General features: G+C 36.6%; 1 protein-coding gene across 1 annotated transcript in view; it reads left to right on the forward strand.

Moving 5' to 3' along the window:
- Positions 1–22,954, forward strand: part of CSMD1 (CUB and Sushi multiple domains 1) — a 1,768,974-nt gene that overhangs the window by 1,595,686 nt on the left and 150,334 nt on the right. Inside the window, exons 48-50 of the mRNA XM_064294928.1 lie at positions 2,903–3,091; positions 5,980–6,126; positions 8,414–8,602. Coding sequence (XP_064150998.1) covers positions 2,903–3,091; positions 5,980–6,126; positions 8,414–8,602 — 525 coding nt within the window. The remainder of the gene's footprint in view (positions 1–2,902; positions 3,092–5,979; positions 6,127–8,413; positions 8,603–22,954) is intronic.

The raw sequence follows: 22,954 nt of genomic DNA on the forward strand, positions 1-22,954 counted from the left end.
TTAATTCATGACAAACCAAGAACAGAATAAATCAGCACAAACTAAATGACCACAGTTCTCGCACACATTCACTGGGTGGCCTCACTTCTGATACATGTTTGTAGGGAGTGTTCTACAGAGACAAGACACCCACTTTATTGGTGCCAGGTTCCCATTTCCTGCTGAACTCCTAGCAGTTACCACCTGGGATAACCTAATTCTCTTCCATTTCAGTTCCAGAGTAAATGTATTTAAAACCTGAATGCAGAGTTATTTTAAACACCTTTATCCAAACATCTCATTATTTAAGAAGGAAATAGGGTTTCAGATATCTTTTCACCAGATAGCTAAGCACTTAATTATAATCTCTCCTTATGCATTTTTTAAATTTTTTTCGTTGAATCGATTAGGCTCAAGTGGGGGCCAATCCCCCAGTAGATTCTTAATGAATCTTTACATTGGTTTTTTGTCACAATTCTTCAAATTCCATAACCACACTTTTAGAAGTTCTGCTTTGAAAATTGTAGCCTCATTTGGGGAAGTGCTGAGAGTAGACTGGTCTCTCTAAATTAGTACTGTGCCCAGATAAATATCTACCTTGTTAGCACCTTAGTTTAATTTAGGAAAAAAGCTGAGTGAGGGATATTACAAAAGTGGCATTTCTGATATTAAGGAAAAAGAAGCATTTTAAAGAGTAAAGAGAAGTAATAACAAAGGTTTGGAAACTGGAAGTCCATGGAGTGTCTAGCTAAAGGGAAGTAGCTCAAGTCATCGCTTGCTCTTAGGGTGTGGTTAAGGGAAAAAAAAAAAACAAAAACCCATTGCTGTCCAGTCGATTCTGACTCATAGCGACCCTACAGGACAGAGCAGAACTGCCCATAGGGTTTCCAAGGAGCGCCTGGTGGATTCAAACTGTCGATCTTTTGGTTAGCAGCCATGGCTTTTAACCACTGCACCACCAGGGTTTCCTGGTTAAGGGAAGATGGCACTAAATGGGGCTAAAAGGTAGGGCCAGGTCGTTCAAGGTCCTCAGTGTCAGTTGAGTTTCATCCTATACACAATGGGTACCTATCAGTGGTTTTCAGAACTATAAGAGGGTATTCATGTTTTAAACAATTACAAGCATAAATTTTAAATGAGCACTAAAGAGAATCAGTGACCTTCTGATAATGACAATCTCTCTGGAAACCACCAGGGGGAGGCCACATAAAAATGGCAGACAAGTGACAGCTTTCTTTTGTGCATGTATGATAATGACCGTGGATTTTAAGAGCTGCAAGTGACAGCTTTTCCCCATTGCTTAGAGTTTTCCCAGTTTCACAGTTCTTTCCCAGGTATACATGCCTTTAAGAATTAATCTTAATTTTTAATAAATTCTGGTATTTGACTATCTGACTCTTGCTGAAGGCCAACAAGATGTGTTAGATAATATGCTTTGGGTTTTAAGCCTCACACTTATTTGTTTTTCTTTAAAAATAAGCTAGAGGAGTAGTGTTATACAGAGGTATGATGATTCAAAGCGCAAAATGAATGTATTATGGTTGCAAGTTTTTTCAGATGTGTTTTTGACAGGAGCCTCAAGCGGATGCTTCCCTGTGGCAGGAGGTTTCCAATAGTCCATTGAGGAGATGCAGTGTATTTTTTAATGTGTGATTGCTGCTAGAAAAATGAACAGCTCAGCTGTAGGAAAGCCTGTAGTGGTTTGAAACTCCACTCTAAGTGAGTGTTGCTCCTAGCAACAGTTTATAGGCATGAACATGAAGGAATAGGCACATAGGAAAGAAACAAGAAAAACAAAATGAATCAAAAACACCTTAGGTCATGGGGAAACATATTCACATTCATTTAAAAAAAAAAGTATGTCTGAAAAAATACTGTTAAGTATTGTAAGAAAAATGATACAAATAACTTCTCTTATATTTTCATTTTGTCTTCTTTTCTCAAAAAAAGAAAAACAAACAAACCCAAAAAACAAAAACAGCAGCTTAAAAATAAAAGGAATAAAAATAGCTGTGCTTAAGATGCTGCTTCTGATGTATAACCACTGCGCGGCACTCAAACCCTGGAATGTGCTAATAGTTCCACAGGTTCCACAGGTAGATTTTTGCAAATCAGTGGGATACAGTTTCCAGATGGCTTGAAGTTCCAGTGCTATCTAATAACTATAGCTGCAGTGACAAAACCAGGCCTTCAAATATGTACAGGTGCAGATAGGTTCGCTAAATATTCTCTCAAGTGTAATACCACAAAAAGATGTGGTAACGTTGTTATCTCAGAAAAAAGGCAGGCATGTGGATAAATCATGCCCAAATCTTTATAATGCCTTCTGTCCATATAGTGCTTAGATTTAAGAAACAAATTTATGTATATTTCATCTTGATTGTAACCCTGAGGGGTAGGTATTATTGCCTTCAATTTACATCAGAGCCAAGAAGAGCTTTGGTTCCTACTCCAAAGTCAAGGCAGGTCTGTGGAATTCCTGCAACTCCAGACCCTGGCCCTGCACAAGGCGTAGACAGATACCAATTCTGACTTCTTCCTCTTTTTTGTTTTTTTAAATTTTAATAACGTGTTCACTTTTGAATTGATATACTATATTTTAAAAGCTGATTTTGCCACTGTCATAGATGAAAATGATGCTTGTAACTAAGTTCTTTTTTCTGTGTGTTTTGGTTGGGATTATCTGTATATATACTGTATATCCTTTTAAATTACAATGTGATGTTAAAATGTTACTTATTATTGTTTAATGTTGGTATCCCGCTGTTTGACACCCTATGCAAACTTAATCACAGCACAGTAAGGTTTTTTGTTTTTTGGGCTTTTTTCTTTTCATTGGCTGGTATATAGAGGAACAGAAACGATCTAACTGAGATTGGATTCACTTTGTAAAGGAAACTGTGACCTGCACTTTCCTCTCTAGCACAATGCCCAGCAAACGAAGTCCGCACGGAATCGTCGGGAGTGATCCTCAGCCCGGGATATCCAGGCAACTATTTCAACTCTCAGACCTGCTCTTGGACTATTAAAGTGGAGCCAAACTATAACATTACCATCTTTGTGGATTTGTTTCAAAGTGAAAAGCAGTTTGACACCCTGGAAGTATTTGATGGTAAGTTTCTTTCATCTTTGTTTACATACCAGTGATCTATATATAATGTAACAGAGCCACAATGATAATGTTTTTAGTAGCACAAAGACCTGAATATATGTTCCCACAAAACAAAGAGTGAATTACTTTGTGAGTTGTCATTCTAAGAGATCAAGTCATCCGTAAAACATTATCATACTATTGTCATTTTCTCAACTTTTTAAACAATTACGATGTTCAGTAATACACTCGGAAAATGTATTTAATTCACTTTAACTGTTCTCTAATTGTTTAATGTGAGAATTTAGACTAGGTGATTTCAAACACCTGTTCCTTTTCTCTTTTTCTAAGTATTATATTGATTCAAAAGGTACTCAGGAAATTTAAGAGGCTTAGAGGTATTTTTATCAAATTCAATGATTGTTTTACTAGAAATATGTAAAAATAATGACTCACAGAAATTCCTCCACGATATAATGCTAGAGGACTCTTTAATGTACGATTTGGAAAAAAAAAATGTAATACAGTTAAATGAATAGATGTTAATTCTATTTTTAATACATTTTATAATTTTCTTATATAATTCTAATGAACATTTTAGCATAGCTAAGCTTTGTTTAAAAGTGATATGTGGTTGAATTGTCAATGTGAAATTTTTCTTTGTATAGAAGCATCCTTATAGTCCAGAAAATTAGCCCAAAATATAATTGCTGTAATTATTATTATAAATAATAAAATGGTTTTCACATGTTTTGACTGATTTGTCATTGACTTCAGATAAGTATCAATTCAAGTGAAAAAATTAGTGTAATTGATTCTGTGTGAATCTGCATGCATTTTACTGACTTGACCAGTCCTAGTAATCACAGTAATCCAATTGGATTGATCCCGCAGGAATCAATTTTTATATTTCCAAAGCTGAACTACTAAATCGAAAACTAAACTCACATTTATATACTTAGAAATAAGGGACAGAAGAAAATTGTTTTTACTCTTAGATTTTTTTTTAATATACATTAAAACAAACATGCATTATTGGAGACTTCCACCTCAATCTTTAAAATGCGTAGAAGTGTTTCATAAGCTAAGTATAAAAATTGGGCTTTCAGTGTCAATAACGAGGTCAGGTAGATTCTACCCTGAAGCCCATTAGAAAAAACTCATTGCTGTCCAGTCAGTTTCAACTCATAGTGACCCTATAGGACAGAGTAGAACTGCCCCGTAGGGTTTCCAAGGCTGTGAATCTTTACTGAAGTGGTCTGCCACATCTTTCTCCCATGGAGCGGCTGGTGGATTCAATCCGCTGACCTTTTGGTTAGCAGTCAAGTGCTTAACCACGGGGCCACCAGGGGTCCTTGAAGCCCATTAAGCATCATAAAAAAAAAAAGTTAAAAAGGAAAACAATCAGCCTTAATGGGTGTGCTTGTGTGTGTGTGTATGGCACACATATGTATTCCTATATATGCTATATATAATTGTATATATTTAAATAATTATTTTAAAATTATGCATGGTCCTTCATTCTGCATCCATTTGTGCCACCCAGAGACTCTGAAATGTAAGCAAAATCATCGTCAATAATTTATGCACTAATTACATGCAACTTAATCTCCTAAAAATGTGGACAGACCACTACCGTTAAAAACAAAAAGCAAAGTAGAGAATAGAGAAAATCTCGTAAGAGTTGGGGTCAAAATTGTCAGAAACTACAACTAGGTTTGTTCTGGTCTCAAAGATTTTTCTATAAAATGAAAGGTCAGAATTTAAAATGAATAATTTTTTTTAAGTGGTGACATTTTTGTTGTAGTAAATGTCATGTTCATTACATCTTTTTTTTTTTTTTTGTAAGGCAGAGAGTCTTTTATAGCTCGTGAGTTCACTGATAAAGTGTTGAATATATTGATTTTGAACTTAGCCCAGAACTATATTACTCTCTATGAGTCAAGTAGTGGATATCCTGCTTTTTTTTATGCGATAGGATATTAAACATTATGGAACTCAGTTTATTCAGAAAAATGTCAAAATAAAGATTGTGTTGTTCACTGGTAAACTTTTTAATATTTTCCATCTTGATAATAACAACTGCTGCTTTCCATTATGGCCTGGCTATTTTTCTAGACATGCCTTGTTGGAAATATATTTTTAAAGATACTCTTTTTAGAAAGATTGCTACATTAGAGTTAAAGAGATCAGATGGAAAGGGATGAGGTATTAGAAACTTCCCTTTTGAGTTCTGTCAACAAAAATGACATCTTAAAATCTCATTCATTCAAATTAATAAATTTCTCAGTGGCATTTTGTTAGAACATACATTATCTCTTTAAAATAAAACAACAATCAAATGAACAAATAAACACTTCTGCCTTCTTTAATTATGAATGTAGAGTCTTCTTGCAGAACATTGTCCAGGAAACTTAACCTATGATAAAAAATAACATTTCTTATTATCATCCTTCACTCCGAACAAACCGAACATTGCTTTGATCATAGTTAATATACTAGTGTTATTTGGAAAGATCGTTAGAGCTATTCTGGTTGGTGGTTAAAGAACGAATGAGGTTGTAGTTTTTCAATAGCTTTGTGTGAATAAAAATTAATGTATAATTCTCAAAGATGCAGCCGCTTATCCTGATGAGATTTTTATTAGGCGTGGCAAAGAGGGCCATACTTTCCTCTTCCAAATGTGTATCCTGGGGGTAAATGTACACCTGAGGTCGTTTTTGTGGCTATTGTTTTCTTTTTATTAGCAGTTGTTTATTGCTGTATCGTTTGGAATTCTTTGTCCACTTTGGACATAAATAGCTGAGTATTGTTCATTAAGACTCCAGTTTAATCAAAACCTGTTAGTATTGCTTGTATTTCATAGATGCTAAGTCGTATGCATACTTTTATGTTTTTCTTTCATTTAGGTTCTTCTGGGCAAAGTCCTCTGTTAGTCGTCTTAAGCGGGAACCATACTGAACAATCAAATTTTACAAGCAAGAGTAATCAGTTATATCTCCGCTGGTCCACTGATCATGCAACCAGTAAAAAGGGATTCAAGATTCGTTACGCAGGTTAGTAAGTGAAGTTCAACTTAAATACAAGAGTGCACTTAATAAGAGAATCTGCAAAAAATATTTTGGAAAGATATTTATAATATAAACCTAATTTCTGAAAATTAATAATTATAGCGAAAATGCTATGATGAGAAATTGAGTGATATACGTAAACTACATTAGGAAAAATAAAGTATATGTTAATTAATATTTTTAAAGTGCATTGTTAAAATTGTAAACCAATAAATTGCATACTATGGAAAGCAAAGATATTTACTGAAAGATAATATAATCAAAATTAATTTTAAAATGTTTTTAAAAGTTAAGGGAACAGGAAGAGTTAGTCATATTATTAATTTTATGCAACAATAACCTCTTACTATAAATATTAAGACATTTCATCGATCTATCTGTATATCTATCTTCATACACACACACGTATAAACCGCTTCCGTTAGAATGAGTTAAGAAGAGTTTTATCATAATGATTGGATGTGTATTCATCAGATCCGTCTAAAGAAAAATCAGTAACTAACAGACTTTGAGACTTATTTGAATTTATTTCCAAAGAGAAAAATGAGCAGTTCTGGAGAAATCATGGCAATCATAACTCCTCGTGATTTATCTGGGCAAATTATTTGGTAACCTAGTGGTATGAGTATGCTTCAATTTTGGGACCTATGATTTTTTATTTTAAATGACATGTTCCTTCTCCTTAAAAAGGAAAATGCTTTATTAAATTGTATCAGAAGAGTAAAGAAAGGAAGACTTTCAGAGATATTCGATCTTTTAAAATATTGTACTGAAAGTCCAGTGACCTCTGCTAGGAGTTCATTAGCAATGACTAACCATGACATACAACCAAAGGGTGGCATCTAAATACTCCTTCCCAAGTATTTAAAGGTTTTAATTATCTTATATTTTTAGTTATATTTGCCTTCAGAGAAAGGTTTTTAATCAGCTCAGTCTCCCTATTTTTCATTTTCTATTATTATTTGCACAGTGATTCTGGGAAGTTAGTAGTCAGGTGCCTGATGATACTCCAGACATTTCAACGTTGCAAAATTTGGTCTAGAACAATGGATGTTGGAAAACGGCATGGCGAGTGGGACAGGGAATTAGGAGTTTGTCACTTAACTTTTTAACTTAATAAGATCACCCCATTTTAAAAAATAAAAATGAAATAGTGCTTCAGAGGTCCATGGATGAGAATATTCTGTGAGGATGCTTCTCTTAGGACCCTCGTTAACAACCGAGGCAAGCCTCGTAGAGTTTCTTCCGGCTTTGACTCGACGGCACTGGGTTTAATGCGATGATATGAGCCCTTCAAAAAGCTTCTTGTGAATTAATTTCTAAGAAAGGGTTCAACATTAAGCATTCAGACCTGTTTGTGTGTGCGTTATATATGGAACCCCCATGGGGAGGCAGTACATGTAAAACCTCTTCTTTCAGAAAGAAACAAGAGTTTCCAGCACTTTACAACTTTTTTATATTGTTTTAATTCATCTTAAGAGAATTTATAGGATTTTATGCTGTAATGAAGCTAGTTTTACAGGATAAAATGAGTTTCTTTCTTTACACGTATAAATGAGATGCAGAACCTTTTAGCCATCACAATTTTATATTCTGCGTAGGTAAGACTGTGTCATTTTAACAAACATCTGTCTCTAATTTTAAAAAGTTTCTTTACAATGGGGCTGATTAAATCTATTGTAAGATTTTTATTGACCTGAAGTAGTACATTTTCTCTGATGATTTTTTTTTCAAATCCTGTATCTTAAAAGAAGTTTAAAGTCTACATTATTTTACAATTCAAAAGGCCTACTTAACAACACAAAAAAGTCAATGGCCTTGATTACAGGAATGTTATACTCTCCTATTTTCTCTACTTTAATGATACTTTTAATGTTGAGACTATTTTGTTTTAAATATGATGCCTAGAGAAATGCCTCATCATTTTTTGTTCTGGCAACTGATGAGTTTATTTAAGTGGGTGACCAGCCTTGAAGGGATGGGTGGGGAATTTAGTATAATCCAACTACATATTACTTTACAGAATTCTAGTTAGAATTCTACCTTCAAATTGATTAACTGCTGCAGATATTCACAGTTATACACAATAAGAAGAGACTGGACTCTTGGAACTAGATTTCTTGGGGTGCTTTATAGAGCAAATTTAAGTATCGGTGCTCATTTCTGACTATTTAAACAAATATAGTTGATTTATATTCATCTTAGCAAGGGAAATGTCAACATTTACTTATTTATGTATTCATGCATTCACTTTTGTGCTTTATGCCCTTAGCTCCTTACTGCAGTTTGACTCACACCCTGAAGAATGGTGGTGTTGTAAATAGGACTGCAGGAACAGTCGGAAGTAAAGTGCATTATTTCTGCAAACCTGGCTACAGAATGATCGGCCGCAGCAACGCAACGTGTACGCGGAGCCCAGCTGGCACGTATCAGTGGGATTCCCTCACTCCACTCTGCCAGGGTAAGAAATGTGCTCTCATGCCCAACCTTCAGTTAAATTTATTATTCTTCTTTTTAATCACACTCTTAAGATTAGGCAAGCAGTGACTATGAATAAAAGGTTAAAAAAATGTGAATATTGGTATATAAAAGTGGAATTAAGCCTCCACAGACCAGGCAAAAAATTCTGACATTTACATGAGACTTGATTTAGCTTTACAGCCTGAATCTAGAGGACGACTGAACATTGGCCGGATGCTGGGTAGTTTTCTAGTACTCACTTGTACTTCATTTTGAAGTTCAAAATGTGTCATCAGACTCAGATTCAAAAATAATTCTTCCTGACACTTGTATTAATTAAAAAAAATCAATTACTGAGAAACCCATTTTCCTTATTTTACTTTAAAAACCTACTCTTTGAGGCATATGTTCTATATTTGATTTTCTTTTGGTCGTTGAAATCTAGAGTTTGATAAAGTTAATTTCAATATTTCATGCCTTATTTTGCATTTTATCTATTACATGCATAAAAGCCAGGTTTTCAAGTAAGGCGTTTTTAAATGAAGACTTTGAAGTCATGAAATTTTCATAGTTTTGTCTGATCCAGATATATGTTCATAATATATTGATCTTGGAAACCTGATTATACTTTATGAGTGGAACTTCATATTGCCTTCCTTTTTTTTTTTTCCTTTTTCTAATTAGGTGTTAGATTTTCTGGTATTGCTCTATTGGACAGTAACAGATACTTATCACACTTATTATATGTCTCTCAAACCATGAGACGTTAATCAAATGCTTGTTGTTCTTGTTATCATTGTTACTAAGTGCCATCAAATCAATTCCAACTCATGATGACCCTGTGCACAACACAAGGAAACACTGCCCAGTCCTGTGCCAGCCTTACAATTGCTGCTGTTTCAGCCCATTGTTGCAGCCACTGTGTCAATCATTTCTTTGAGGGTCTTCCCCTTTTTTGCTGACCCTCTGCTTTACCAAGCGTGTTGTCCTTCTCCAGGAACTGGTCCCTTCTGATAACATTACCAAAGTATGTAAGACAAAGTCTCACCATCCTTGCTTCTAAATAACATTCAGCCTGTACTTCTTCCAAGACAGATTTGTTCGTTCTTCTTGCAATCCAGGGTATATTCTTCACCAACACTGTAATTCAAAGCATCAATTCTTCTTTGGCCTTCCTTATTCATTATTCAGCTTTTGCATATGTATAAGGCAATTGAGAATACCAGGGCTTGGGTCAGGGGCACCTTAGCTTTCAAGGTGACATCTTTGCTTTTCAACACTTTAAACAGATATTTTGTGGATTTGCCCAGTGGAATGCGTTGTTTATTTTCTTGGCTGCTGAATAGAAGGATGCCAGGAATATAGTTTGTTGATAAGTTTTGACCTCCCTCTCTCCACCTCCTCCCCCAATAGAACTATTGAATGCTGAATAAATGACTCAGAAATAGAAATGGTGCACTAAAAGCCAGATCCTTATCAAATCTTCCTAGCTCTGGCTGAGGAATTTGAGTGGACAAGACCGCTGTATCTCCTCTTTACTTTGAAGGTAGCTGAGAAGCAATGCCATTGTGGGGTGTGAGATATTAGAAACATACAACAGGTTTTAGATAGAAAACTAGGATACCTTCTTTCAGATTTCTCCTTGGAGATAAAGGACCTATATGATTTTGTTCTCGAACTATAAAATATACTAGAATTATTATCTTCCTAAAACAGACCCGCAGTTTTCTACACATTATGTTAACCCTTACAATAACTGGGGAGTTAATATACCTTGTTCTTCATAAATTGTGATCTTCAAAACTAGAAGGACTGTGAAAAGTAGTAGTAGTGTCAGAACTTGTCTAGACTCCTTAGGGGTAAGAACCAAGATCAGCGCAAAGCTGATTCCTGTGAGGTGGATTCTGGCACCAGCTGTGTCTCCCATGGCGTTCTCTACTTCTCTTTTGGGTTTAATTTTCTGTTGCAATGACCACACAGAAGTCGCAAACCATATTTACTGTTAAGTGGTCTATTAAGAAAGTAACAGGCACCACTCGGCATCAGGATCAGAGAGCATGTAAACACAGTCTGGAAGGCAGGCACCAGGGAAGTGGAGAGCACATCCCTCCCTCTCCAGTGCAGGACAGCTCTCTCGGCTCCTCTAGGCTGTGCAAGCGAGCAGCCACTTCTTTGCTATGCACGCCCCCTCTCAGCCATTCAAGCTTCCTCTCAGTCCCCTCAGGACAGGACCCTCTCTGCCCCCTCACTACAGGCTTCCTTTTAGCTGTGCATGCCCCCTCTCAGCTGTACAGGCTTCTCTGCCTTTAGCCTCCCTGCCATTGGCCTCTCCATTGCTAACTGGGACAGCTCATAGGCAGTGTAGTAGTTTTGTTCAGCCCATTAGCTATATTCCTAACAGCAGGTTCCTGTCGTCACTGCCTCAAGGCCCCCTCTGGGCCTCTCTACCTTCAATGTTACAGCCCTTCACCCATGTTACAGCTTGTTTAGGAGATTCCTCACCTCCTCTCTGCTTCTTCTCTCCTCTTGCCTTTTCTCCTTCCTGCTTCTTTCTTCCTTCTTGTCTTTCTGTCTGCAAACCTCTGTGGGGTTGGCTGCATATATAAACAAACTCCTGGTCAATATCAAGGCATGGCTCTCCCACCAGGGCCAGAAACTGACCAATCCCCTGTTGGTAGGCCACAACCACTTCATTTGCAAGTAGGCCATAGTCACTTTATTTGCATAAGTATATTGACGAGTCCCTGCAAGGTGTGTAAAAAAGACCAGTCACAGGGCAGGCTGCAACCCAGGACCAGACAAACAATGTGAAGCCATCAACTTGTTTACAGCTTATCCAGGAAATTCCAGTCAACTTGGGTAAAAGTATTAAACCCTCTGGGGTAGAAACTTGGGCAAAGGTAACTCTTCAGGGCTTAAGGGGAAAACCTCTCAAGCTGTTTTGTCAAAGAACCAAGGCAAAAAGCCATATAAAGAAACTAATTTCACCTCCCATACCCATCGCTGTCGAGTGGATTCCGACTTGCAGTCACCCTACAGGAGCGAGAACTGCCCCGTGGGGTCTCCAGGGAGCTCCTGGTGGATTTGAACTGCTGACCTTTCGGGGGACAATTTCACCACAGGCACCTTAGAAATAATGTGCTCTAACTCACTTATTTTATGTATTTTGAATATTAGATACACAAAAGTTAAGTGACTTATTATCATAAAAATATTGGCCTAGATTCAGCCTTTCTCCTTGCCTTTCAGTGTTTTGATCAAGCTGTTTCTTGTCAAAAGAAATTCCACTTAAAACAAAATTTACAGATACTAATTCTGGAAGTAATCTATATTTTAGTTGCTTATATTCCTTCACTATGGCAGTTCCTTTAACCTTCTCTTAGATATTTACATTTTGTGTCAAATAGCATTTTAACTATAATCATATACAAAATATCTTCATCCTATGTGGTTTTAATGTTATATTAAAGTGAAAAAAATAGTAGAGAGTAGGGTTTTTTTTTTAATCAGTTTGTGGTATGAATAAATAAGTCTATATCTTTTTTTTTTAATAAAATTGAATCTTAAATTAAATAGTAAAAAAGATCACCTGAATAGATGAGGCCATTGAGAAATAATTATAGAAATTTAAAGAGACTCAGCCTCTGTTAACACATGAGTAGCCCTGGTGATGTAACAGTTAAGCACTCGACTGCTAACCAGAAGATTGGTGGTTTGAACCCACCCAGCAACCTTGCAGGAAAAGACCCGACAACCTGCTTCAGTAAGAGTACAGCCTAGAAAACTCTGTGGGGCAGTTCTACTCTGTCACAACACGTAACAACAAGAACATGTAACATACATGGGCAATCTATACCACAAAAGTCATTTTAATTAAAAAAAAAAAAGCCTAAAGAGTCATTAAAATCTATTTAATTGTATATAATATAAAATTTAAGTGTGGAATTGTCATAGTTATGTGATAATTACAGGGAGGCTTCGTTTGTTCAGTATTAATTATTCTGTTCTTTTTGTTCTTCATAGAATGGAGACATTTTACCAAATATAAATTATCAGTATAGAGACAGTTGTTAAAATTAGTTTAAGATAATAACTGTGTCATTATTTTTCTTTCATCAGAGACCTGACTTTTTAAGTTCTATAAATACCAAATAGAATGAACGAAATTGAAATATTAAAAAAAAATAGTATATGGTGCAATATATTTCAAATTAGATGACTCTCCCACAAAACAAATACCTGAGATTCCCTGGCAGCATGCTACATTCGGTCAAAAGCAGCTATAAATCCTGAGTCAATCATAAAAAATTCTTTACAATAATCTGTTGTTTAATTACTGATGCAAGTGTTGAAATATGTCAGATGTCCAACCAACTCAAAGGTTATCAGAGTGATTTAAATTGTTTTCATTTGGAAATAGGGGACTTGGGAACTGAAAAAGAAAATTAAATAAAAAGATAAGCGTCTTTTTGTGGTTTTGGAGACCTAAAATCTGTGCTGGTGTGTTTACTATTTCAGCTAAAAAAAAAAATAGCTATCCACCGCAAATTGATATTATAATTTATTTCAATTATTGACATGGCATTTGTTTTTTATTTTTCTTACAGAAGAATAAATACAGCTTATACATTTTCTAACTGCATTATGATGTTGGCTTTTCTTTTTAGAAAAATGTCTAGAATGATATTTTGAAATGTTTACTGAAATGCAACACTTGCTTTCTAATAAATGAGCAAGATCAAAACACGGAGCAATAAGCTAATTTTCTCTAAGGCCACGAGCTTCTTGATCATGCAAACCAGGCCTGCATTGCTTCACTCTCCAGAGCACCCAGCAACACACACTGTCACTTATAGCCAGGTGGTAAATATTTTGAATGAATTAATAAATAAGTCTATGCCTTTCAAAGACACATATTTGAGATTATGATTTTTTTTTCCTGTAAAGATACTCTTCTGCTAGAATCTGATTTTTCTGTTTTACTTTTATTGGCTATTGCCAGTGTTGTCTTAGAAGCATAGGATTTTGAGAGAGAAGTTATTCGGATTTCTCAATTAATAGTTACCTCAGCTTCAGTGTGCCATTTTTCCCCTAAACCTGTTCCCTGCCATGTAAACTGGAAACTCTGAGATCTAGCTCTTAGAACTGTCGAGATAGTTAATGAAATAATTAAGAGTAAACACTAAAATGCTATGTTAAGGCTAGATATCATTATATTTATGCTCATTAGATCTGGAAGGGGGTTTGTGAGACATCTGCTTCCGGCTTACCTGAGATCGTGTGGTTCACAGGTGGCAGAGCCAAAGTTACAACTCAGAACAACCCTCTCCCGGAACAATGCTTTGTGCAAGGTATCATGATGGCTTAGAATTAGCATTTGGAAAATTCTCGACAGAATTAAACAAATAGAAAGGTTCATAGCTTCTCATCTGCAAGTGAGAAACTGTAGCAGTCAAAATGAATTTTATTTGGTTTCAGAGAGCTGCAGATTGTTTTCCTCTCTTTGGTTGACCTTTTTGCTTTTATCCTCCTGTAAAAAGCCAGGCATATCTTCTGTTCTTCAGGCTTCATTTCCTGCCTTAAAGCAAGATGCTCTGCCAAGCAGCTGTTTTCATTATCAATACACTGATCTCAATCATCTTGAGGAGAAGCCAGAATTAGAACTGAAATTTTCTGTATTATCTCAAAGAGCCAGCTCAACTGGCGCATCACAGCACAGCCCTCTCAAGATCCCCATGTTAAAGGGAGAGCAATTCCAAGCAGCTATTTATTCTGAGCCTATTCTTCTCAGTGACTTTTATAAGTTCTAACTTTTGCTTGGAGTTTACTTTGTCTATTGTTTATTTATGCTTTGCTGGCATTTTGCAGACAATAAAAAGAAGGAAAAGTCACCTTTCTCACAAATTACATGGTTAAGCACCTGTTTTTAAATGAGACCTTTAAGATCTGCAGACATAGATACCTATACTGTACACTACACTGCCCTAAAATAACATGGTAAGGGATGTGTCCTGGAACAGTAGGCATGATGGAGGAGAGAACTGATTCTTTTTGAGTTTACTGTGTGCCGGAGGCTGAGCTAGGTATTTTGTCTATGTCGTCTCATTTAATCCTCGTAGATACTAGTGCTCCAAGACGGCATTACCCAAGGAAACACAACGAGTAAACATCTAAGATGGGATTTGAACCTAAATCTTTCAGATTCCAAATTCGAAGTTGTTTCCATTACACCATGGATGCAAATATTCGGTCTAAACATTGTATCTCCTCCCAAAGAAGATAGCTTTCAAAGGAAACTGTTTTTCTTCCCCCTGCCTTTTTTTAAATTTTAAACAATAGTATCATTGTTAAAAGTTAGGAGAATATGTTTTGTGCTCTCAAAATTAATTGAGATATTTTATAAATCTTAAAATCCTTGCTTAAAAATGTATAAGCAAATGTTACTCTTAATTTTTAATAAGCATATTTACTTGCTTTTAGGAAATTATCGTTCTTCCATGTGTCACTGTGAAAATAATGCAACACTTGTAGAATTTTAATATAATGTTTTTAAAGTTTTAAATTACACACACACATATATATATAGTTACAGTTATTATGTCACCCCTATTCTAATTTATTGGGACTTGATTCCACACAGTCCATAAACCAAAACTTTCCACATCCCATTAAGCGTATTGTAAACTGTGGTTTCCTTACTTCTCAAGCCTAACTATTCATGGAGTTTAGGAGTGGCCGGGCCTTGGAGACGGCTCAGACTCTTGCACATTAGCCATGAATCCTTCTCATGCCCCGTATTTACTGTGTGACCCCAGACAAGCAACTTGGCCTCACTGAGGCTTAGTTTCCACATCTGTGCATGAGGACAGAAATCCTCATCCACCTGTCTGTTTGAAGGATTGACTTAAAAAGTTGACATGAAGTTTTGCTATAGTGCCAGATACTAGTAGGCACCTGGTACAGAAGGAGTTCTTATGCAATACAAACGCTTTTGTATCAATGAATGTTTTCAGTAAATACCTGTTGCTTACTTTCAAGCAGAAGCTTTTCAAATGTCTGGTTAAACCCAACAATATTTAAGAAATAGAGACCAAAATAAGCCTTTTTTTTCTTTCTTTTTTTTTTTTTTTGAATAGCTGATGCTGGGATTTCACTCTCAGCTGTGGTCAGATAAATGCTTTTGTTGTTTTAGCCACTGACCATGGAACAACCTTCAGAGAACTAAACTTATTCCTCAGGGCTGATCTATCAGGGCACACCGATTTTCAAATAGGGATCACATCTGAGCATACTGATTTCTCTTATTTCCCTTTCATAATCTAACTCAGGAATGGACGTTTTCTGTAAGGGCCAGGTAGTAAATGTTTTAGCCTTTATGGGTCACAGACAGTCTCTGTCACATACTCTTAAATTTTTCAGAATCCTTTAAAAATGTAAAAGCCATTTTTAGCCTGCAGGCTGTACAAAAACAGGCTGCAGGCTGGCTTAGGCCCTTGGGTCATAACTTGCCAATCCCTGATCTAATCATATATCAGGATTAGAACACAGTGCAGAGTTACACTCTGCTGTAATTGGAAAGCCTGGTGGCGGTCAGCAGTTCGAATCCATCAGGTGCTCCTCGGAAACTCTATGGGGCAGTTCTACTCTGTCCTGTAGGGTTGCTATGAGTTGGACTCGATGGAAACGGGTTTGGTTTGGTTTGGAGTTTTTTTCTTTTTTCTTATTGGTTATTGTCTACAGTTCGCAAATAATACTGCAAGCAGTTACCAAGAGGGATAATTTTCTCTACTACGTGCTAAAATCCAGCATGCTTATTCGTTAAATTACATCATACCTTTTCCCTGTCCATGCTTACCACAGACTGGGTTTCACAAACCTTCTCGTTCTGTCTGAAACATGTTTAATGATATAAGTACTAGGGGACTGCAATGCATGTTTTCGTTGTTGTTTTGGTTGATGTCCAGTTGATTCCGACTCATGGCAACCCCATGTGTGCAGAGTAGAACTGCTCCATAGGATTTTCAAGGCTGTGAAGGAAACCCTGTTGGCATAGTGGTTAAGAGTTATAGCTGCTAACCAGAAGGTCAGCAGTTCGAATCTACCAGGTGCTCCTTGGAAACTCTATGGGGCAGTTCTACTCTGTCCTACAGGGTTGCTATGAGTTGGAATCAACTCCTTGGCAACGGGTTTGTTTGTTTGTTTTTGGTTTGGATCTTTTAGAAGCAGATCACCAGGTCTGTTTCCAAAGTGCCTCTGGGTGTGTTCAAACCACCAACCTTTGGGCTAGTAGTCGAGCACTTAACTATTTGCGCCACCCAGGGACTCTGAAATGTAAGTAAAGAAGAATTTTGTCTAAAAACAGTAGTGATGTGAAGCCACTGACATTTATGGGCAAGGAACTGTATAAAATATACAAAACAATATTTTTCATAGGAAAAAAAGAGTCATGATCGACTGTTCATCTTGCTTTAGAAAATACCCCTGTGATTTAGATTCATGTGCTTAACATTGAGAAACGAGCCTGGCACTGAGTACTTAAAATATTCCAGAAAGCAAACAAAGGAAAGTTTTCTTTCCTTCCACTTGTGGAGTACCACAAGGGAAGGGGAGGGGTATGGTGGGCTGGAGTGGGGAGTCGGTATGGAACTTACCATTTCAGCATGAGGCACTTTGAAAACGAAGGTCCCTAAATCAATAAAAGGCAAAGAGGAGTGAAGATAGTAAAATGCCCTGTGTGCAGTTTAAGGTACTGACTGACATTGAAGAATAGGTTATGGTCTTTTATTAAAGGAGCACAGCGCCACGCCATACCTGTGAAATTGACAGTTTGAAAATGTCAGTCCCTGGCAGAAAAGAACTGCTACGCTGGAGTAAAAATGGACTAGCAAACTCACATGGATGTGTGTGCAGTGGGAAATCCTGAGTGGCACAGAGGAATGAGTTCAGGTTATTGAAGCAAATGACTTTCTAGAAGCTTTGATGCAGTGATAGCTGATAAGTCGAAGAGAAGTAAACAGTTCCAAAACAGTGTTTGATAAGCACTTGAGAGTCTTAGGATATGACAGACGGGATGGAGCGTTTCAGCAAAGACCGTCTCAGGAAGAATTAGTGGTTTGCTCTGAGTGTTGAAGACGTGGAGTTGTGTAAATCAATGCACTTGTGTCTCTGAGATGAAGGCAAACACGTACCTTTGCACATCATGTTTTCTCTGCCTCTGTCAATATGTGGAATTGCTGGTCATCTTTTAATTTCTGCTATCCTTTCCCTGAAGCAGTCTGTTCTCTGTCTCCAGGGAGAGTTAGCTGCTTCTACTGGGTATCCCAGGGTATCTGTTGTATCCATTTCCACATCTCTCTCTTTGCTGTGTTCTTATGCTTTTGACAATTCTTCTCCTAGAAAAATGGTTCTCAGTTTTTAAAGTTCACAGTAATCATCTGGAATATATTTTACAAATGTAAACTCTCAGTCCCCCAAAATTCTGATTCAGCAGGTCTTGGGATATCTGGAATCTGCAATTTTACAGGCATGCCAAGTGAATTTTGTGCAGGCCCTCTAGGGGACACATGTCAACAATCACAGCACTATACTATGTGCTTGTTAAAGGCAGAGATTTTGTCTTATCCTTGAATCCCATGCATTTTATACCATGCCTGGACCATAATTGTCATCTATATTTATTTGCAAATAAATGAATGAGGCTCGACAATTTCACCAATTGCCTTCTTTAATAAGATTTCTAACATACACTGTGGTTGAGAAGAAGCACGGCTTGAAACTAAGTGATGGATGATGTTGCCTTCAAATTTTAAAAATAATAATAACAGTATTGCATGAGTGCCTTCTAGAAACCAGAGCCTGTCTGAGCATGGCATAACCCACAGGACTCGAAGATTAGGTATATGACACTTGACAGTGTGAAAATCAGGATTGTTCTCAGCAATTTTTAAAATACCAAAAAAAGCAAACCTGTTACTGTTGAGTTGATTCTACCTCACAGTGACTCTATAGGACAGGGTAGAGCTGCCCCATAGAGTTTCCAAGTAGTGGCTCTTAACCAGTATATGACCATTGCTGCATCCTTTAAACTAGGCATTCTAAATTATCTGTCCTACCACACATCTCTCATTCTCTGCAATTAGGGATCTCCCCTTGACATCCATGGCTTCCACATTCAACTTGGTCATCCTCTCTACTCTTCAGAATATTCTCCTCCTCTTGTATTTTCTACCTCACCCACCTCAACCCTTGACTGTCCAACCTACATTTTCACATATCATCAGTAACCAAATCCTGTCAATTCCACCTCCCAAATTCTTCTACCCCTTCTCTTGATCTGACCACTTCTTGATGTTCCTCCTGTCATTACCCCAGTACAGGCCCTCATCATCTGGCTTCCAAGTTAGGAAAACCTTCTAACTGATTCCAGCTAGCCTTCCCTAATCTCCACACTGTGGTCTTTCTAAAGTCATGCTCTCAACATTGTCATCTCTCTAGTATGCAAAGCTGATCCTGTCACTTCCCATTTTAATCCCTTAATGCTCTGTGTCACTCTCAGAGCCAAGTCTAAGCTCTTTAGCATGGTTAGCAAGGTTCTGTACCACCTTGTCCCTGTCAAGTTTTCCTACTCCTTACTTTCTCTTACAGCCCCAGTAAGCTGAATTTCCAGGTTTTCGTTTGCAAAATACTGTCTCTCTTCTCTGAACCTTCACACATGCTATCATTCTTGTTGTTAGTTGACATTGAGGTTGAGTCCGTTCTGACTCATGGAGACCCCATGTTTGCAGAGTGGAACTGCTTCATAGGGTTTTCAAGGCTGTGGCCTTTCAGAAGTAGATCTCAAAAAAAAAAAAAAAAGATCTCAAGGCCTGTCTTATAAGGCACCTCTGGTGGGTATAAACCATGAATCTTTCAGCTATTAGTGGAATGCTTAACCATGTTCTCTACCCAGAGACTCCATTTCTTTTGCCTGTGTATTGTCATCCTGACTCTTGGCCTAGTTAATGCCTCACTTAGCCTGGTACATCTTGACTCACTGCAGTCTTCCTTCAGGAGGTCTCTCATCTCTTGGCTCCTTGTATTCTTCCTTAAAATAACACATTGATTGCATATCACTTTCTCCTGTGAATGATTCATTAATTCTGAAGCTTGTTCTTAGCTGTACTTTTTATAGTCATAATTAATGATTTCAATTTTTATTGTGGATTTCTGGGAAGTGTTTGTTTTATGGATTAGTTTGATATCGTTCTTTGTTTCCGTATTCCTAGCTTGATCGAATTAGTAGAAAACATCATTAAAATTGAATTTTTCCATGAAAAACTGAGAAACAGTCCGTTTCACCCCTAATTGGAAGAGTTTAGGTTTGTCCAGACAGACTCAGGAAAAATTTATTCTAGATTCACTGATAAACTCTTGATTCTGTGGAATGCTTCTGGAGTTACTATGTATTATGTTCTTTTAAAAATAATTTATAAGAGCCTTGGGTATAGAATACATGATCTTTAAAAGAATTTGTTGCAGTAGAGTGTACATGAGCATTTCATTTGCTGGAATGGTTACTTCCAAATGTTATGGGAAAGAGAATAATAATGATCATTTACAGAGGCAATCAAATGTCCTTATCTTGTGGATCTAATACACTATTTATTTCAAGTTAGATGTTGCCTCCATAATCCAGCAAATTTGGTAAATAGATTGTAATCCTGTGATATAACTTGCAATGAACTTTATGGTGTAGAGCTGTCTAGGTTTAGGTTGTTTGTAATGTGGGTCTGTGTTTGTATCTGCAATGCTGTTGATAGAATGGTAGTCTGAGTAATATCAGCAGGTGACATGTAAACACTCATTTTCCGGGGAGCTGTATCTATTCAAATGGGAAATGAGTAGTGAATTGTTCATCATTTGAAAAGCAAATGGGAGAATTCATACAACTTCAGGTTGGAGATTACTGTTATGCCTATGATCTCAGCTTTTATTTTTTCTAATTTTATGTTAGAAATATATTTTAAAGCCTGTTTAAACAGGGAAATAAATACATGCACACATAACTTTGTTTTTTTTTTTTTTTTTTGAAACCTGATTTTCTATGCACACCTGGTGGTGAGCAATAGAGATAAGACTGGCAGGAATTCGGCAAATCAGTCAACCTCTGAAAACCTTTGTAGTTTTTTTCATCTGCCTACACCTCTTCATTAGCAACTTAATTACATCCAAACATGTTGTGGCAAGAATATCCTACTGAGACTGACCAGAAGAAATTAAAAGTCATAATTTCACTTTAACTGTTAATAAGTCTGGGGTTTTAGTCCATGGATTTGTGAGGTCAGAGAAATTTAAGGAAACAAGCCATCAATCTCTTAAGTGTTTTTATTTGAAATTCTTCTCCAGGAATTAGGATAAAATAATGTGAGAGAGCCATGATTAGCCAAGGATTAGAGCAGAACCAAAGTCTACTTTGTAGTGAATTTAGCTGATTAATTTTTATCCACCTACCTTCAGAATGAATTTGAACTGGTCACGTAGTCTGTTCAAATGCATAATGGAAAAGTCAGCCAAAATAAATCGTGATTTCAGTTTTGCTGCTGATTCATTGTGTCTTCTTCCGTGTGCCATTTTGTCTGTCTCTGACTGATGTTGACCTTCAAATGAAACAAAAATTCTGGAATTCTGTGGAGTTGTTCATTTGAATAGGTTTCAGATCTTTACTTTTAATTAATTTCTAGGCGTTAAATACTGAAGCGATTCATTTCATTACCTGCCATAGTTGAGAAGTTAATGAAAATGAGGTTTAGGCACCAAGAGAATTGTGTCATAGAGGCAATTATCTAAACCCAAATGCACCTTTCAGTTGCCTAGGGGCAATTTTAGTACTTGACTTTCAGCCATATGGCTAGGAATTCAGCATAGTATTATTAATTTTTAATTTAGATTTCTGAGTAGCTACTTGCCAATGTTCACTTAGTTCAGTTACTATGTCAAGAAAGAATTTGGCTAGCTAGTGGTTAATAACTTCTAAATTTTAGAAACTGGCCCTTGATTCTGAAACTAAGCACCTACTTTGTCTGTAGCGTCCACTGTTTTGAGACTTTAAGTTGGCAGTTGCTAAGTATTTCTGAAGTGTCATAATATATTTTTCTGAAAAATAAGTTTCTGTTGTGAAAATATACAATGATTTGTAATTACCAACTGTGAGAAAATAAGGCCAACGTTTTCATTCTGTGTGCATAGGTTTCTTAGTTCTGGTACCATTCTTAACAACCTCATGCCTTTAGATCACATGCTTATTTCTTTTTTATTCCGTGTGTGTGCATTTTTTTTTTTTTTTAGTAAAATATAGCCAAACATTAATGTAAGTGGTCTTAAGAATTTTTTAGGCCCACCAATGTCTATTTTGTTTTTAAAAAAGAGAAAACTTATGCCGTAGCTTGTTTGAGGAAACAAGCATAAGTAAGAGTTTATGATTATCTCTAGATTTCAGTTTTCTGTTCTATCTAGAGTTTCCATTTCACACATTTCTAATATCTACCTTTATCCTTTAAATTGGTATCAAAGGAGTTTGCTAGAATTATAATCAGATTTTAGTCCATATGCAGTCTACAGAACCATTTGACCAATATCATTATGTCCTGTTGGTGAAAAACTGGTCATTATTGTTTTAGTAAAGCTATCAATCCCTTAAGTGTTTTTATTTGAAATTCTTCCCCAGGAATTAGGACAAAATAATGTGAGAGAGCCAACTTGATTTCTCATTTCTGCCCCATTTTCTCATTTGTAAAAGAAGGCAGATGAGAATTGAAAAGTGTCGGTTGACTACTATGCAACAGCACTCGATGATCACTATCTAACTCCTCCTAATAGCTGTACAGCCATGTCCGATCCCAATGCTGGGGAGTCGATTCCCACTCATAGCAACCCTGTAGGACAGAGTGGAATTGCCATATACAGTTTCCAAAGAGCTGGTGAATTTGAACTGCTGGCCTTTTGGTTAGCAGCTAAGCTCTTAACCACTGCATCACCAGGGCTCCATACAACCGCATAGGATTTTTTTACTATTATTATTTTTATTATGCAGATGATGAAATAAGGTAAGTTAGTTGTCCATTATCAGAACCAGTATGTTCATCTGGGTTTGACCAGTTTTATAGGACGTCATCTTGTCATTATATCAAGTTAGGAAAACACATGCCTCCAAATACAGATTCCTCTGAAAATTAATCAATAAATAAAAATGCGTATGGTTTTCCTATGAGTTCTTACGAGACCAGATCAGATACTCGTTAAAGTCTCTTACAAATCTGAATCTTTGAGCTCTGTGATTATAAGGTATCTGGATCACAAGTTATATTTATGACAAATG

Source organism: Loxodonta africana, chromosome 12 (genome assembly GCF_030014295.1).
Source record: "Loxodonta africana isolate mLoxAfr1 chromosome 12, mLoxAfr1.hap2, whole genome shotgun sequence".
Taxonomy (NCBI): domain Eukaryota; kingdom Metazoa; phylum Chordata; class Mammalia; order Proboscidea; family Elephantidae; genus Loxodonta; species Loxodonta africana.